Source organism: Centroberyx affinis, unplaced genomic scaffold, assembly GCF_046629955.1.
Source record: "Centroberyx affinis isolate AG114_WGS23_722 - 3 ecotype Tasmania unplaced genomic scaffold, CSIRO-AGI_Caff_v1 ptg003252l_1, whole genome shotgun sequence".
Taxonomy (NCBI): Eukaryota; Metazoa; Chordata; class Actinopteri; order Beryciformes; family Berycidae; genus Centroberyx; species Centroberyx affinis.
Window position 1 is genome coordinate 53,112 of NW_027281278.1, and position 17,800 is coordinate 70,911.

The window sequence follows — 17,800 nt, forward strand, 5'->3', positions numbered from 1 at the left end:
CCGTTCAGTTTGCAGCGCGGCGGCGCACAAAGCGGCCCTCCCCCTCCCCCTCCCCTCCTCTGCCTGAGATCACCACCTCCTGCCGCGGCTTAAAGGGCCAGAGCCGTATTTACCGCCGATAGTGACTCCTCACACAACAGGCAGCACTTCAGCTTGGGGCAGCGATAGCCTAGACTAGAGGTTAGACCGGATTTGAATGTAAAACACCCTCCTCCTCCCTCATCAACTACCGCCGAGGTGCCCTTGAGCAAAGCACTTAACACCCAGCTGCTGCAGTGGCGCTGCTTAGTGGCCTGCAGAGGAAGGCTGTGGTTGTGCTGGGCAGTCGTATGTGAATGTGTGTGCGAGGCAAGTTGGTGCTGGTATCAAAAAACATGCATCTTCCCCTGGATAAATAAATGTTACAAAACAATGTACAAAAAGGAAATTAGTCTTTTCATATACTCTTCATTTCCCTCCTATTCCTCTTCATCTTCATCCTCCTCCTCCTCCTCATCATCAACTACTCCTCCGACCATAAAGTACAAGTGCTTGATGCAGGATGTGTGTCTGTGTATGTCATCCTTTGTCCACTCCACAGTGCATGAATTGAGTTCAGATGGTTTATGTTAAGGCACAAGAACAGAAAAGACAGAAAATATTTCCATTTATTTGCATTTTTATTTTTGAAAATAGCGTCTTTGTCATCATCAGATTGCCTCAATGCCATGTCCAGAACCACTAAAGCACTATAGAGCAGCTTCAACTGTGTTTTTGTTTTTTTCCCTCCAAATATGGTGAATAATATAGGCCTATTTGATCACACAGAATACATCCATATGGCACTAAAACACTCAATATATTACAATATGCCCTACAGCAGAAAAGTCACACATTGTCACTTTGTAGGTCCATCATCGTCCAGCACTGGTGGCAGTGGAATAAGATGAATGTTCAAATGAATCAGTGCAAAAACATACAGCAGTATTTAGAATAAATTGATTAATTTAGAATTTCACCTCCATGGAGTTTGCTGGACTTTGACTGGATTGTTTATGCTGTGTTTCATATTTTGAAGCGATATGAACTCTGATTTCTTTTCATCATTTCTCCTGGAATAACTGATTACAATATAAATTTTGTATTCTTCCTTGTTTTGTATAAAAATATATATCAAGTTCCTTCCTTTAAATGATAGATATGGTAATTCTTTTTTCTTTTTTGTTGGTCAGTTTTGGGTTTTCATTTGACTATAGTTTAGATTTTAGTGCTAAAGGTACAAGTTAATAAGATAATTACTGGAAAATATCACTGAAAATATGTGAGAAATGATAACTACTCCCACTCTTTCCCAAAACCACACACACACACACACACACACACACACACACACACACACACACACACGCACACGCACACACACACACACACACACACACACACACACACACACACACACACGCACACACTTACATGCTGAAAGTGTAACTTCATGTAATTTTCTTTTATATGGCCTGATACAGCACATTCTGTCTTGGGCCTATTACACTGGCAAAAAATCAGGAATGTGTGGTCTGAACATGAACTTTAGATACCATGAAATTCAGAAGTAATGTCAGAAGTAATTTTCTAGCTTTGTAGCAAAGGGTAAATATACTGCACTGTACCTCATTATGCTAATTAAGGGCCCAGACATATTGATCTCTATCACTAACTCATGCCATCCATGAAATGTTTTGATCTACAGTAATTAGGGTGATCTTAGTGCCCTTTACTCAAATTATTGTTGACAACCTCCAGATTAAATTAAATAGTGGCCTTTAATTTCAGAGAGATCAGGGATAAATTTACAACCTCTGATGCGTAACACATTCAGATCAGGTAGAAATGGGCTCATGTCTGGCAGTATAATATAGTTACAACACGGTCACCTGGTCCTCATGTGTGAACTTTAACACTTGTTATGTCACTGACGCCCCCCTGTCTGTTACAGCCTGATTCGACCACCTGAAAATGTCATCAAGGTCCTAAACATTATATAATGGACCAATTAGTGGCGCAGAATTTTAGGGCCAGCTCATTTTGGGTCCTTCAGAACTTCAATAAGGCCGTATAGGAATACAAAACTTTGACGGCACATTACCCCGCAACAGGCCCCTTGTTAAATGATTACTTCCTTGTGTGCCTTTGTACCATTTGTTATATAATGCCCATAGCTTGTGTTGTGATACAGAAACATGAAGAGAATGGGGGGCAGAGAGGCCCTCTTTTCCAAATGGAAAAATATCTGGACTGACCCACATATGGACAACTGCTACTTCAAAAGGACCATAATGAATGTACTAAATATGACTTCGTTCAATTATTTCAGTGACCTACAGTATATGCCCCAATTATTCAGCTCACTTGGAAAGTGCAGCTTGAACCACACTACACACCCTGGAAACTAGTGTCCGTCCAAACTCGGGCTCCAAGAGGGGTGAGGCCCCATCATGGCTTGGAGCTGAGAGAAGGAAAGCTGGCTGGGGTAAAGAGCCTTACCAAACTGGTTACCCATGGCTAGACAGACACGAACAGCATCAGTACCACGTGCTTTCCCACAATGCACAGTAAGCTTCAACCCAGTTTTAGCTCCCACCAAAATAATGCCTCTAAATGGCATAATGCATTCATGAACTGCAGGCAGGGAACGGTCCCTTTCCCGAATTAGTTTCCTTTCTCCAACTGCCAGCATATCCTCTTCAAATCCCCAAACCGCCCTTAGTGAGGCCCACCACCAACCAAATGAGGCAATTAAATGCAGGGTTTCAAAGCCCTTTGAACTACACCTTCTGTCAGGATCTTTTAATGTTCTAACTGTGGGTTCTCAGAGCTCACTGAGGCTATTTAGCACCTTGGGATCTCTCTTTTAACGGAGACCACCAGCTCCCTCTTTACTCTGTCATTCTCTCCTTCTTCAGAGAGAGAGAGAGGGGGAGACAGAGAGAGAGAGAGGGAAACATTTGAGCAATTGAAACGCCTTCTGTCTGTCATTCTCTCGGAGGGAAATTTCCCCTGTGTTTTTCAAAAAAGGGATTAGCGCGATGGGTGCACTTGTTCCAATTCCCTGTCCTGTCTTACCCAATCCAATCGCTTCCCTACCCTCACGCCTGTGTGTTTAGTAGGTTAGCCCTGGATCAAGTTGACTGTGATCCAATTAGCATCTAACACCATCTGATATCGTCTCTGAACAACATGGTGCTGAGCGTCATTGTAAATATGTGTTAGGACAGTCCTAGTATTGGGACATCTCTGACACTTTGCTGATGACATCATTCCCTATTGCATACAGATAGGACTCAATGTGCAATCTGATGGGTTTTAACAGGGTCAGTTGAGCCAGTGTGGTTGGCGGAAAGAGACCAGGGAACAAATGATGAGCTACTGAACGATTTAGTTTCATTCATGCCTGCTGTGTCATTTTTGACATCAATGAGCGCTGTCACTTGTGATAATCCCTCCATCTACACAATAAAAACTGTAGGAGGGCCAGAGCCCGGGCCAGCCTACTGTAGGTGGTCTGCGGTTCTTTGTTTGGCCTTGTTTGTTGGATGAAGAGAAAAGTGTGTGAGGAGGGCAAGGTAGAGAGAGAAAGAGGGAGCGCTGAAGAAAGGCGGAAAAAGATGGAGAAACACAAGACATAATTCTTTTTCCCATCACCACCGAGAACACATAGGCCGCAAAATAAGGGGGATGCAATGTTCCGTGTGCCTTCACTTTGATGGAGTAGGTGTCTGTCCAGGAGCAGAGAGGACGATGGAAAGGTCAGGAAGGGACAGCTGCAGCCAGATAACAGGATTTCACAGCGCCGGCACTGATCCGATTTATTGCTGCCCATTAACACTGATGGGAAAGCTGATGGACACCAGGTTAGGAGGAATTCCACCACCTAATGGGCCATCGTCACCTCATGTGTATCGGTACACAAAACAAACACACACACACACGTACGCACACGCAAGCACAAACACACACACACACACACAGAGACTACAAGGAATCACTTCCTTAGCCACAGCCACACAATAACGTTGTCCTTTTTAGTGTTTTGTTTTGTTTTTATAATTTATATTACATATGTTTATAAAAGTATAGGGCTTTTTGTGCCCATTTGGTTCTGGTGCAAGTTCACCAAAAGGTTCAGAGAAACCAATCTTTAATGTGGCCAACACTTTCTCCTATATGTTGCTATGTGGTATCCCTTACAAAAAAAGTCATGTCCCACATCAGTTCAAAGCATGTGCTTTTTGGACACATTTTGGTTTTCATATGAGAGCAATTTTTTTCCATGTTGTATTCTGACATAACGTTTTTACATCAGATGTGAACATTTCAATTCATAGGTGAAAAGTTTTTTTTTTCTTTTTTTTTGCACGTTTTCACCTGCTATTATTTATGGCAATATTTGTTTTGCAGGTGAACAAATAATTTCACAAGCAAAGAGACAATTCACAGGTGAAAACATGGCAAATTTCTGGGAACTAGAAGGGCACTCGGAGAGCGCAGACCTCCGCCAAAGTTTGTGCTATTTTTGCTTGTTCGTGAGTTGGATCCGGATCTGCTCCGAAATGTAATGGGTTTTTCCTTGGCCCATGCTACACCCTTTCACGAAGTTTCATGAAAATCGGGCCAGTAGTTATTCTGTAATCCTGCTATCAGACAAACAAACAGACAAACAAACAAACAGCACCGAAAACATAACCTCCTTGGCGGAGGTAACCAGCATGTGTCCAAAAAGCACATCTGTTTTGAATTCACATGTGGGTTTTCACATGTGACTTTTTGGAAGGTATTCCCTGTGTATCTTACACATTCACTGTTTACTGCATCAACTTAGACTAGGTTACCATGGTCACATGAATTCAATTTCAAGGCCATTCAGCATTCAACACCCCTCCCCATACCCATCCTTCACTCCTCCCCTCTCAGCACCTCCCTCCCTCCTCTTACCCCTCTGCTTCCACTCTTCCCCTCCTCCCACCTTCCCTTCACAAAACTGTACAGTTTGCCATTGAGTACCAGCAGCGCTGCCATTGAAAAATAATTTATTTTGGAAATGTACTGTGATCATATATTCATTCAGATTCTGCATGATAAGCTTTTTTTGCGTACAGTGAAATCACCCCACAGAGAAAAAAGCAGATGAGAATTTTTTTTTTTTTTAACTATGAAAACTGGGAATACACCACTGAGTCTTCACTATAGCGTTATGAGTGTGCCTTGCAGTGGGGCAGCACAGTGCCAACCTGCTGCGGCGTTATTCCAGGCAAGGTTTACAGTTGCTGCAGGACAGTCTCACACAGTGAATGCTCTGTAAAGCTTACGCAAGAAGAAGTGTAATCACACACACACGCACGCGCTCGCATATACACACGCACACAGGCATTCTACAGTCTTGTTTTTGGGACAGTACAGTTACACCTGCGTTGTAGAGAGTGGTTCATTACACAAGGGGAGAGGTGAGGCAATTCCATGACATCATCTCTTGGCGCTGGCTCAACGCTGCCCCGTGACGGCGGTCAGTGACAGAGAACAGTTGTACCAGCAGAGGAAAAAAAAATCTTTTCTCTGTTTCTTATCAAAAGGGGCCCTCCATACAGTTTGAGCAGAACCAGCAGCTGTGCCCGCATGTGACAGCCCCAGACCACTTCAGACGCAGCCTGTTTTGACTTCCACTCTCGAGTTGGATTTCAAAGCGTGACGTCACCGATGCAGTGGGCATGTGCAGAGTGAGAGGGATGTGTGTGCGTGTGTGTGTGTGTGTGTGTGTGTGTATTGGATACAGCAAAGGGTGGAAAAAATACGGGTGGTATATGCAAATGAATTCACAGCCCATATCTGTCAAGATTAAAAGGAGGCTCTCTTAGCGCCAGGCCAGCTGTTACGATGCCATAGTCACGGACAGCATCAGCAGTTCTGTCACAAACAGCGCCGGGTTTCATAAATATACGTTCCTCTATCAAGGCATCTCTGATCCACTGTAACACACTCACAAGGACTTAAACACTTTCACAGATATACACTTTGTTTCATATCTCCTCAGGATCCTTTGGGCACAGCACAGAGGCATTGACATTTGACCCGCTATGCCCAAACGCTGTCAGACTATGTGTTTGTGTGCTATTGGCCAGTGAGCCGTTTCCATGGAAATTAATGATTGTTTCTTCAATGTCCCCTGAAATGTCTCCGGACCAATCAAGGCAGGCCAACACATTGAAATTAGCTGGATTTGGCCTGAATTTCGCCTCCATGTCTGTCTTTCACAACTTCCTTTGTACATCCAGTTTATCTATCCATCCATCCATCTCTCCAACACTTGTCCTTTCACTTCCACAATATGGCTCCATCATATAGTTATATCAGTCTCCATCGATGCAATCACTGGAGATCCGAGTCTGGATCAGCTCCATTTTGTCCTCTAGGTATATATATAGATATATATATGTTTTCAAAGATTCTTGCGACTTTGTACAGAATCAAAGAGATTCTTAACTTTTTGAATGTGTGTACAGAAGTATAACAAAGAAAAAAGAAGAAATAAACAAAAAAAAGAAGTCATGCAAATCGATCAGAAGGCAAAACAAAAGTGAAAAGATGCTGTAGATGCTATCTCAGTAACTGGTGAGAGAAATTAAAGTCTACACAGGCACACACACACACATTAGAGGAAAAAAAGCACAACAAAAACTATCATACTTTTATCCCGGATGTATACAGAATGACTTAAAACAAAACCAGACGTAAAAAAAGAAAGAAAAAAAAAACCTTGAGAAAAAATGAAAACAGCAGTCATGGAAAGAAAGAAAGAAAGGAAGAAAGAATCAACTGACTTATTTGGGTTGACTGTATGTTATGTAATGCCACGTTCTCCTTCAACAAGATTCGGGTAAATATTTTCAGAAATTTCTATGTCCTTCTCAACATTTTCACACAAAGGAGGAGAAGCCAGCGATGGGGGCCCGTGAGCCGGGGGCTAGGCTGCTGGGGGGCCTGTACAGGGTGCTGTGCTGGCTGGGGGGGTTGGAGCTCTGCTGGGACGGGGTGGGAGTCCGGCTACCTTTGGGCCTGAACAGACTGCCTTGGCCCTGGGGCTGACCCTGGGGCTGCTGGGGCTGGGGGCTGGGCGAGCTGAGCTGGGGCGGCAGCGGGGGCAGAGGGGGCAGGGGAGGCGGGGCGCAGTGCTCCGGCTCGCCCGACTCGGACTCGGTGTAGCTGTAGGCCTGCGCCCGGGATATGCCCTTCTGCTGGCGGCGCCAGGAGTTGTAGTACGTGGGGTCGCTTATGTAGTGGTTGACGAAGGAGTGGGTCTTCTGACGGTTGGGGTCCACCTCGTACTCGCTGTCGCTGCCCTGTTGAGACGGAGAGAGGAGACACAAGTGTGTGGAGTTAGCGTGGGTTAAATTCTGCGGTGCGATTAGGTGGGGCGGTTAGAGATGCGGAGAGGCTTTTAAATGCAAATGGACATGAGGTTATTGAGTTATTGTAGAGTTTCAGAGAAAAGTCACCAAAAGTCATTCGCCCTCACCCCTGTATGAACAACACACACATGCGCACACATGCACGCGCGCCTACACGCACACACACACACACACACACGCACCTTCACAGCACAGCACGTGAACACAAATGGACACCAAAAAACATGAAGAGATGGTTAAAGCATGATTACAAAAGGATGACTTGTTACTGGAGCGTGCATTGTAAACGGACCATCAACACAAGACGGCAAAGGTCAATTTGTCTTCAGGTCTTCGACTTAATCTACCAATCAGTCACTGGATCCAGCTATAGGTTCTGGATGGAAGATCTATGTATCCACTATACACAACACACCAGCAAGACAGGGCAGGGTGTTGTATAACACAGTATGCCACAGGAACCTACAATAGGAATCTGAGGGAGAGGATTGGATGGGGGACTAGCAGTAGGAACCAGTCACCTATCTGGCTACAAACACTCAAGCAGGCAGCCACAGGAACCTCACCAAATGCAGTGGAAGTGTACGTAGGCCACCTGTCCCATACGAAAACACCAGCGCCTCCTATGGGTGAACAAAACAATGGGGTTTAAAGCACCATAAAAGAGATATGACAGATGGCCAAGACTGCAATGATCCCAATGAGCCACAGTGATGATGATGATACTGTAAATATATATATGTATACATATATTTTTTGATCCTGCATTGGATCCACAGATATTGAAAGTGCGCTTTTAGGCGGTCATAGTTAAAGAGCCTAAGCCCACTCTAACAGAGACCACAGTCATTTCCCTTCATGCCTTATTGCACAACACAGTCAGTTTGAATTCCATCCAAGCCGTCTGCAGAGAAATGACAATCATCCTCAGCACATTCTAGTAACTGACCCTCCACCTTGCTGCGGGCCGAGTTAGATACTCTTTTGTACTCATGTCCTGCAACATTCCAGCTGTCACACAATTAGCAACTTGATCATTTAACACTCAGTGGGGATTGCTCATGGTCATCTAATTGCCATGAAAGGAAGCTGCCAATTGACCAGTCACAGCCTGTGATTAATGACCCGGCCACCACAAACTAAGACAGTCAGTCCTAATGCATAGTCATTGCCAATTTACCAAAGAGGCAGCTTGGGATATGCATTAAGTATCTTACAAAAGATACAAAGGCCCATTCTTTTCAGGACAGTTTTGGATTTCAGGTACACCACAGAGATGGTGGTGATAATTTTGAGTGTTTCAAGGTTCTTTTCTCTCTCACCCCCCATATTATCACGTTCCCTCTTTTCACATGCGGCTATGGGTGCTGGCATGTAGACTGACACACTCCAGAACGCCGCTCTCTTGCTGGCTATTGCACAGCACATATGTGATACATATGGCTATAGGATCAGATTCCCCTTTCTCCTGCCTCCCGCCTCTCAACATGCAACGTGTTTCCTATATGCTAAACCCCTATATGAGGTTGTTTTTTTAAACATATGTCAGCAGAGTTAACAAATGTCAAAGTAGACAATGCTCGTGATGAATTATAGGAAAGATAGGTCACGCTTCTTTGATTCTCTCTGATTCCTAACCAAAGGAAACCCCCCCCCCCTCTCTCTCTCTTCCTTCCCCATAAATGAATCAAAAGCAGACATTGTGCAAAGCAATCCCACTGCCAATTTGGCCCTCAACAGTCTGAAGTTGATTTAAGTTGCTTGGCAATAACTGTCATGTAGATGATCATGCTTTATATTTATATGTTTCTCTGAAGTGTTCCTCCCAGTAAAGGCACTTCAGACTGTGAGGGGCATCAATGACTGTGTGTGTGTCCATTTGTAATATTGTTGCCCCATTGTGAGCACTTGAGACCTACCAGTGTTGAAAGGCATTCCAGTCATGCCAGTGCATTTAGAACACAAAAAGACAATAACAAGAGCCACTCACTGTGGTCCAACAAGACATTTTGAGCCACTTCAAGTGGCATTACCTCACTCTGAAGGAATTAATACTGCCTCAAAAGATGAAGCACCAGTCCAGCTGTGTGTGTGTGTGTGTGTGTGTGTGTGTGTGTGTGTGTGTGTACGTGCCCATGTGTGGCAGTGGGAAAGAGCAGGCGTAGTCCAAGTGTTGACACAGTGGATTGCATCCTACTCCGGCCCACCCCAGCTCAGCCATGGAGTGTGTGAAACAGATGTTGCTTCTCTTGAAACGTTCTAGCGACAAGTATACACCACTCCAATCTTGCCTCCCATTACTCTCGGTCCATTGCCAGTCCTTGTCAGAAAAAACTCAAGGGTCCTACTGAGGAACCTACACTGGAAAAAGAGATGCGTGAAAATATGCCTTTGGGGCAGTATAGCCTGTGAAACAGCTCCTCACTTCAAGACATTACAAGCTAATTAGTAGAGCTGAATGCTGTGAAAGAAACAGGCTTTAGGCATGAAATGCAGCTCCGCACCTAAGCCTCAAGGGAACCCCCACCCTATTTAAGCGAGGATAAGTGTGAGACACACACATACCAGCCAACTGATGTCGATTACTAAATATTTCTTTTCATCACTAGGACTTTAAATTACACAGAGAGAGAGGGATTAATCACTGAAACCTCTTGACAGTATTTTTTTTTTTTTTAAAAAGCTGATATTCAGGATGTCTGCAATATGGTTTTCATGTTGACAGCAGCATTTGGTTTCTGCACCAGTATGATAAAGTTATCCTGTCTTTTCTTGTCTACAATTGTGCTAACAACGTAAAAGGGAGAACAATGTGGGAGAAAAACACTGGAAAACAGAAAAAAATCAGACAAGGGAAGTACATCAAATACAGGTCAAAATCACTTGACCTATTTGTCGGAGATAAATTGCTCATTATGATGATAAATTTGCACTTGCTTACAAAAGCAGAGAAGACGGGTGTCGAGGCACAGAGACAAACTAATTCGAAGAATTTCAACCTTTGACCTCTGTGGTTAGAGTTTAGCAGAAATGGCATAAGCTGTCATCTCTGATAGGGCTTTACTCATCAGGCGCTGCACTGGAACACAAGCTATGGCCTCACATCTTCAAATTTGTGACGTGCTTGTTCTCTCTTTCTTTTATCTGCCTTCATGTTGTTCTGCAAAGCACCTTGTGATGAGCTTGTTTAGTTAAAAATGCTTTGTGACTGAATCTGACTTTGACTTGACTAGGCTTTATGAGATGGCGTGAGACAGAGACAACCTACTCATGGCTAGCTGGGCCCCCATCCCCCCCGCGGTACATGCATACCCCAATACCAGAGAGTGGGCCAGTCCTTTGTCCTTCAGTTATGGATTATTACAGGGACGAGGGGGAGAAAAGGGGGGCTGTGCTATTTCACTCTCATTGATGTAGTGAAAACAGCGGGGGGTCCCCAGAGACAAAGACAAGGACAACGTATGGGGGGGTGGGAGGGGGTTTGGAGGGTGTGTGTGTGTGTGTGGGGGGGGGGTGCTCTGTCAGATAGAGTCTTTAATCATGATGACATCCCTTAACTGCAGATTAGAAAGTCCTGACATATTTACAGTACATACATTTGTGTCTGTGTCAATTTATGGGGAGGGGGAAAAAAAGATGAGAGAGGAGAAAAAATGGAACTGGGAGGATGTAAACATGCTTATGGAAGCACACTGAGATGCCTGCTGCGTCTGAGTCGAGCTGTATATCATCATAACAGACAGGGATATAGGCCTCCTTAGCAGCTCCAATCCCCTTTCACCAGCACCAGAGTGTTTTCGCTTCATGAGAACAATATTAATCAAAGGGATTTGGGATTTTTCACTGTCCTGTTGTCTGATGTCAGGCCTTAGTGCTGTCCCAGTCTGGCAGACATATTTTCGAGCAAAACTCCCAGTTTTAGGTCATTCAGTCTTATCATTGTGATCCATTGTCAGTTTAATTCTTGATAAGAATATAGTTTATGGGACGAATCTAATCTTTATCACATATCATCCTCTCTTTCTCACCCACTGTCCCTGTCTCTCTCCACTATCCTCTGTCTCATAAAACACAGATGCCAAAAAATTATAAAAAAAAAAGAATCTAGTTTATTCACAGTCTCATATTTCTCTTCTATTCTGGGCTGTGACATCATGCTGCAGACCGGGCCAGTCAAAACAAAGTGGTGCGTTGTCACTAGAGACAATCCAAACATTACAGTTCTCTGTTGAGCCTCAGCCAAAAGAGCTACAGTAGCCAGCAAGACAAGGAAGGGTGGAGAAAGAGAGACAGATAGACACAGAGAGAAAGAGGGAGAGCGTGTGTGAGAGAAAGCAGACATATTTATTTCTCTCCCACGGAATACCATTCTGTACAGAGAAGAATCTACAGTCCATCTCTCAGTGACTCAGAGATGAGATCATTTGTCTTTTACCGGTTTCAGCCTTAAGTGTCACACAAAGGCAGTGCCACAGAAACAACCTTGGGAGATGAGAAAGCTTATACTCCTCGGTAAAAGCCAGTAAAGTCTCTACCTGCAGAGAGGCAGTGGTGCATTAACGGTGGCCTCGTTGCTTTGCCAAGCCCATATTAGCTTCCTCCAAATCCCCTCTTGAGGAGGAGGACAATAGTCAACTTATACCTGCCGGTGGAGCCTCCGGGGTTTACAGAAGACAGACGGCACAAAGTCACACTGATAGCTCAGAGTTATCCGCTCAATAAAACTTCAAAGGACATTCCTGGGTTTTTCGAAGGCACCACTCGGTGTTGATATGGTGTCCTGTCAGGGGCATGGCAGAGGAACCCCGGGGGAACAGGCACGGCTCTGTGTCTTTTAGCCCATCAAAGCCGACGCCAGTCCCCCAAATCTGCAGTGTGGTAGCAGAGGTTGTCATCTCAGGCTGAGGGGGCAGACACCGCATTCGGGCCATGTTTGACAATATGCAAGTGTGAACGGTAGATATGTCAGACGGGCGATGAAACGTCAAAATGCTTCATTTCGGAGGATGTTGTCGTGCTGGGAAAGATCCTGTCCATAGCGATTCATTGTTGGGAGATTTTCATTTGATCTGGAAAGGGGGCTTAGGTCCTGATAAGGCCAGGTGGGGAGAGATTTCTGGCTGTGGAATTCACACTAGGGACGCATTTAGCTGAGAGATATTCCCAGATCATTCGGGAAAGGCCTGGAGTAACGAATTCCAAGATGAAAGAAAACACTGAAGGAAGCCTGAAACCCGGGGAATTCAGGACCGCTTCCCCCTGACTCTTTCATCTGACTAGGATCAAAACCAGACTGCGGACCGTAAGCCTTTTCACCAAAACCACAGAGTGCCGGGGAGGGAGGCGACATAAACAAAAACAGAAACAACACAAACGCAAAGACATCGGGAAGGAAAGGCAGATAAAAGAAAAAAAGGAAAGGAAAAAACACAACATGAAAAAGAAAGGAAAAAGTTTGGAAATTAGAGACGTGGGTGGCCGACAGACCGATCAATGGAAGGAGAGAGAGAGAGAGAGAGAGAGAGAGAGAGAGAGAGAGAGAGAGAGAGAGAGAGAGAGAGGTGCAGCTCATTGATTACAGTCACTTATTCGGCCAGAGCTTTCTGGTTCAGCACACGCCAAGACAGCAGACTGAGGCTACTGGTCAAAGGCATTCTGGGAAATGGCTGTCAAAGGAGAAGAGAATAGTGGAGGTAATGGATCCCTTTAGGCCACCATCTATTAGTCCTGCCAGTGTGTGCTTTGCTTGAATGCGGACGATACCTTAAACCTTCTAAAGCTTCAATGCAAACCTAGATTTTGGACCACATTCTGCTCCAAAGAGGCTGTCCAACCCAAGAACAGAGCAGGTGGAAATCCCAGATCCTGCTTTTTCTCACAGTTTCCACTGACTTTGGCTGACTTTTACTGAAAGTTTGGCTGGAAAGGCAACTTTAATACTTAACAAGTCCCAAAATAACACCTCGCTGAGTGCGTCGGCCCTCACTGTCTTACATAATAAGAGCTGTGGCTGAGTGCAGTGGCCTGGATCAGAGGTGGATGTATGCAGAGTGACATTCTCCACAGGTCACCGCCTGGCCTAAACGCCGCTTTGCCTCCGGTGCGCTGACACAAGTGATTAATCTCTCATCTCTCCACCTGCCCTGCTGTAGCTATATCTTACGAACGCTGCAGGCCGTATACATTAATGTGAATGGCATACAGAAGACACCATGTGGACAGGGTAAATCAACGCAAAACACTGTACAAGTTGAATTCGATGAGATGACAGTGTGTCGAGGGCAACACAGACAGGTACAGACGTATAATAACAAATAGACACTTTATACAGACAGGTGCTGCACATTTTTATATTGACAGAGAGTATAGGGGACAATATAGTGTACAAGTGTTGCTGTTGCACCTGTGAGTCTGAGATCTCGGAGGGTTTCTCCGTCAGGCTGCTGCTCTCGGCGGGGATCAGGTCGTTGTACTTGGTGCTGACGTCCTCGTCTGAATAGTGGAGGCTGCCTGGACTGGGCCTGGGAGGAGACCTGGGGACACAAGGATCAAAATCATTCAGCTGATTTGTGTCCTTCACCATGTGGAGGAAGAAATGGAAAAGTACCTATACTAAGCGACGTTCCTATATGCCCACTTATTATGTAACCTTTTGACCCATATTTACACCATAAGTACCCCTAACCCTAAAACTCAAGAATACTGAATCTGCTTCACCATTATACCATTAAACTCTAAAGTAACATCTTGTGTGTTTCTCACAGAACTGTGAGCCTAGACTGTGCAAATGCCCAAATCTAATAGATAACACTGGCTAAGTGGCCTTGACAAAATAATAGCTTGTTGTCTTGTAGAAGAAGCTGCTCACCTCTTATTACGCATCTCCTTAAAGTGCTAGAACTATAATTATGATTGGTTGTTCAGTCCTGTTCATATGAACTTATAGTTTTTGACCAATAGCTTTATTATATTCTATCTGTATTAACATAATCATGAATATTAAACACTATAAAACTCTGTGTAATCATACAGATTTTGAGTTCCTTGGCTCCCAACCTGCAGATTGAATAAACCTGTCAAACTGCCATTCTCATGTCCTGAGTTCTCTTCCATAACCACGCAATGTGGTTTCGAAACTTTTGTTGAACCCTATCCTAAATTGTATTAGCACTCTGTGATAGCCCTTTGAAAACCTTTTTTAAGTTCAAACATCCTTCTCCTTTCTCTATAGACTTTGCAGAATAAAATCCATCCCCCGTCTCTCAGCAGATACACACGCTGATAATCAAATTAAGTCAAGCAATGGCTCTAGGCACGATAACACTTTGAAACAGGGGGAAACTCTGTGCTCATTTTCCACTACACACTACAGTGAGTGGTTGTTTTCAAGTTCACATGTGCATGTGTATTCCTGTCAATGTGTGTGTGTGTGTGTGCATGTGTGTGTAGGAGGGCAACCTGATGAGAATCATGGGACACCCATGAGCTGACTGCCCACAGCCAGTCTCTCCTGGGATGAATAATTCCCTCTGATTCAGTCCTTGCTGTGGGCGGTGGAATGTCAAAGCACTGGGCCCTTGTGACTAAATTATAAATTGAACTCTTGTGGCGCTCAAGGGGTCATCAAACGAATGCGAGCTTTAGGCTTTGCTCTGGCAAAGGTTATCACAGCCTACATGAATCACGGCGCGGAGTTATACTATAACTGGCATGCTTCAGCGATCATGGGTACCAAGCAAATGTCTCATTCAGAGGTAAGTGCCGTAAGTTTCAAGGGTATAAATGATGGGTACTGATCGAAGGGAGGATCCTTGAAGGGAGTGTGGGATGAGAATAGGATGGAGGGGAGGTATTGAGTGTACCTATGCCAGCTGAAAGAAAGAGCACATGAGGCAAAATGAGGTCAGAGAAAGAGGAAAATACTGGAAAAAAACATTCCCCAAAATGGTGTGCTCCATTGAGGGGTTCTTTAAACTAAATGTGAAAGAGAGAGAAACAGAGAGAGAAACAGAGAGAGAGAGAGAACGCTCTCGGTGCCTAAGCTCCTCCATACTTTCCACTGTCCCCAGTCCTGCTAAACAAACAGCCATCTGTTTTTGCTGATTGGTGCTGGTTTGGCCGAGAGCTCTGGGACATACTGACTCTCCTTGACTTTCCAGGCCACACTGTCAGCCTCCAGCCGCTGCCAATGGAGCTGCAGCGGCACACACAGCCGCTTTACAGCTCAAAAACCAGACATTTGCATAAGTATTTTCCAAATAAATATATTTTGAAAGCGTTTGAAAAAAAAATATTTTGTGGGTAAATTTCAACAGTTTTCGTAGGTAGGGGGTGGTGTTTTGAGTGTGGTGTCGGCAAACCGGCTCAACCCTACTGGGAAATCAGGAAGCAAGCTGCAGTTCAATTACCTTCGATGAGTTATATTAAACTAGATTAGCGTTAATTCACTTAACCTGAGCGGAGGAGTGAAACGTGTACAATGGAGAGCTATTACTGTACAATGTATTAGAATTTGAGAGCTTGAGTGCCTCTGTCTGTGTGGACATATTATCTGACCTTGCTGACAATCTAACATGAGGACACTCCATTACTGATGAAGGACAGAGGACTCTGATAAGAGATGCAGCCCTTTGATTCCCTCACTACTAAGGGCAAAAACGCTCTCATGCTGAGCAGGCTCAGATCTTTCTGTTTGCCATCACTATCTCCTGCTGTTACACATCACAGCCTGGACAGAGCGTCTGCATCACATCGACGTCAAACAGTAGTTGCCAATATTTTAACGTAATGTTTTAACCTGCATGGAGTATGGATGGGTTTTGATGCATCAGGGACAAATTACATAGCATCAAGGTTAGTTGTATCAAAGAAATTTAAATAAAATTGACTTGAATTCTTTGCTTTGATCATGACAAGCATTTACAAGTACTCTTTGACCCAGGCCTGGTTAGTATTTTCCAACTACCTTCTATCATTCATGTTCCAACAACACTTACATAGTTGAGCGTACATATTTTTAATAGATATGACTTTCAAGTGGCCATGTGAATTTCCCCCCAGAGATGTGAATAATTCTATTTTTCTAAGATACAGTCCAACTCATTAAACATCACCACAAAGTCTTAATCACGACCCTGAATTCATGTCGGGACTTATTTTACAAATCTGCGCGCTCCACACTCCACTGTAACCTTTACTAAGATGCATTCCTCAGCGGTCCTTGCAGCAAGCCTCCTTCTACCACAGCCTAACAAAGAGCTGGAGCCAATGTGAAGAAATGCTATTGTGAGCCCACTGGGAGATTATGATAAACTGCCTGTTTAAAAATACAGAGGAAGCTCAGCTCAACAGCGGTAACCCCCCACTTTCTCCCTTCTCCTTGACTCGCATACACTGTTGAGCGAGGCGTAAATAATTTATCAGCTCTCTCACATGAATGGGGAGGGGGTCAACTTGATCCTCTCATAGCTAAATCCAGGGGGTAAGTAATGAGAGGCAGGGGGTGAAATCAAATCTGCCCCCACTCTTTACCCAATATCAACCCCTTTCTCTTGTCTTCTCCCCACAATCGCCTGTAGGGACTCATTAACATGTCTGTAGCATTCAACAGCTTTGTCACTCAGAGTGTTTAAAACCATGTTCATCTAAACTCCATATCCTTCGCTGAGACATCCGCAAACCCAAAACCAATGTCTAAATAGAGTATATGCGAGGTTGAAAACAAAGTGGATTGCAAACTACCGCAAAGCAATGCTCCAAAGCAACACAGAACTGAAACTGTTAATCCTACTCTCTTCACCATAACAGCAATAAAACATTTATCTGTTGGATCTTGAACTTCAGCCACAAAACTCATTTGGATCCTTTCTGTGTAATTCCAAGCAGAAGTTCACACAAGAGTGGCCCTGGATTGCTAATGTCTTACGTAATCAGTAAGAGCACATAATACCCAGATTGTCTGTTTAAACTTTTACAACAGAGCCAGTGGTGGAGAGCTGGAACATTTGATTTAAGTGTTAGTGCTACTATGTAAATGAACTGCAGCCTTTTAAAAGTAGTCAAAACAAGCAATCTTCAAGTACTGCAGCAAGAGTAGTTGTAATTAGTTACTACTCGACTTGGGTCTGTGTAGTGGCAAATACTTCTTACCATTTGTTTTAACCTGCTTGTATCAGAGGGGTGGGTTTTACTGCATACTGACAATTCAAGTAGTGAGTTATTAATCACCAAAAGCAAACAAAAATTAATTTCAAAATATTTCCTGTCATTGTGATAACATTTTCTGTCACTCGCTGTACTGTCTCTTATTGTAAACCCTGCCCATCTGAACTCTAAGTAGGCTAAAACCAACCACAAATTTAGTA

The 17,800-nt window shown here is 44.1% G+C and overlaps 1 protein-coding gene across 1 annotated transcript in view; it reads right to left on the reverse strand.

The window, feature by feature from the left end:
* Window positions 1-6,944: 6,944 nt before the first annotated feature.
* LOC139660220 (protein sidekick-2-like) overlaps window positions 6,945-17,800 on the reverse strand; it is a 243,186-nt gene continuing 232,330 nt past the window's right edge. Inside the window, 2 exon segments of the mRNA XM_071538305.1 lie at window positions 6,945-7,367; window positions 13,840-13,969. Coding sequence (XP_071394406.1) covers window positions 6,945-7,367; window positions 13,840-13,969 — 553 coding nt within the window.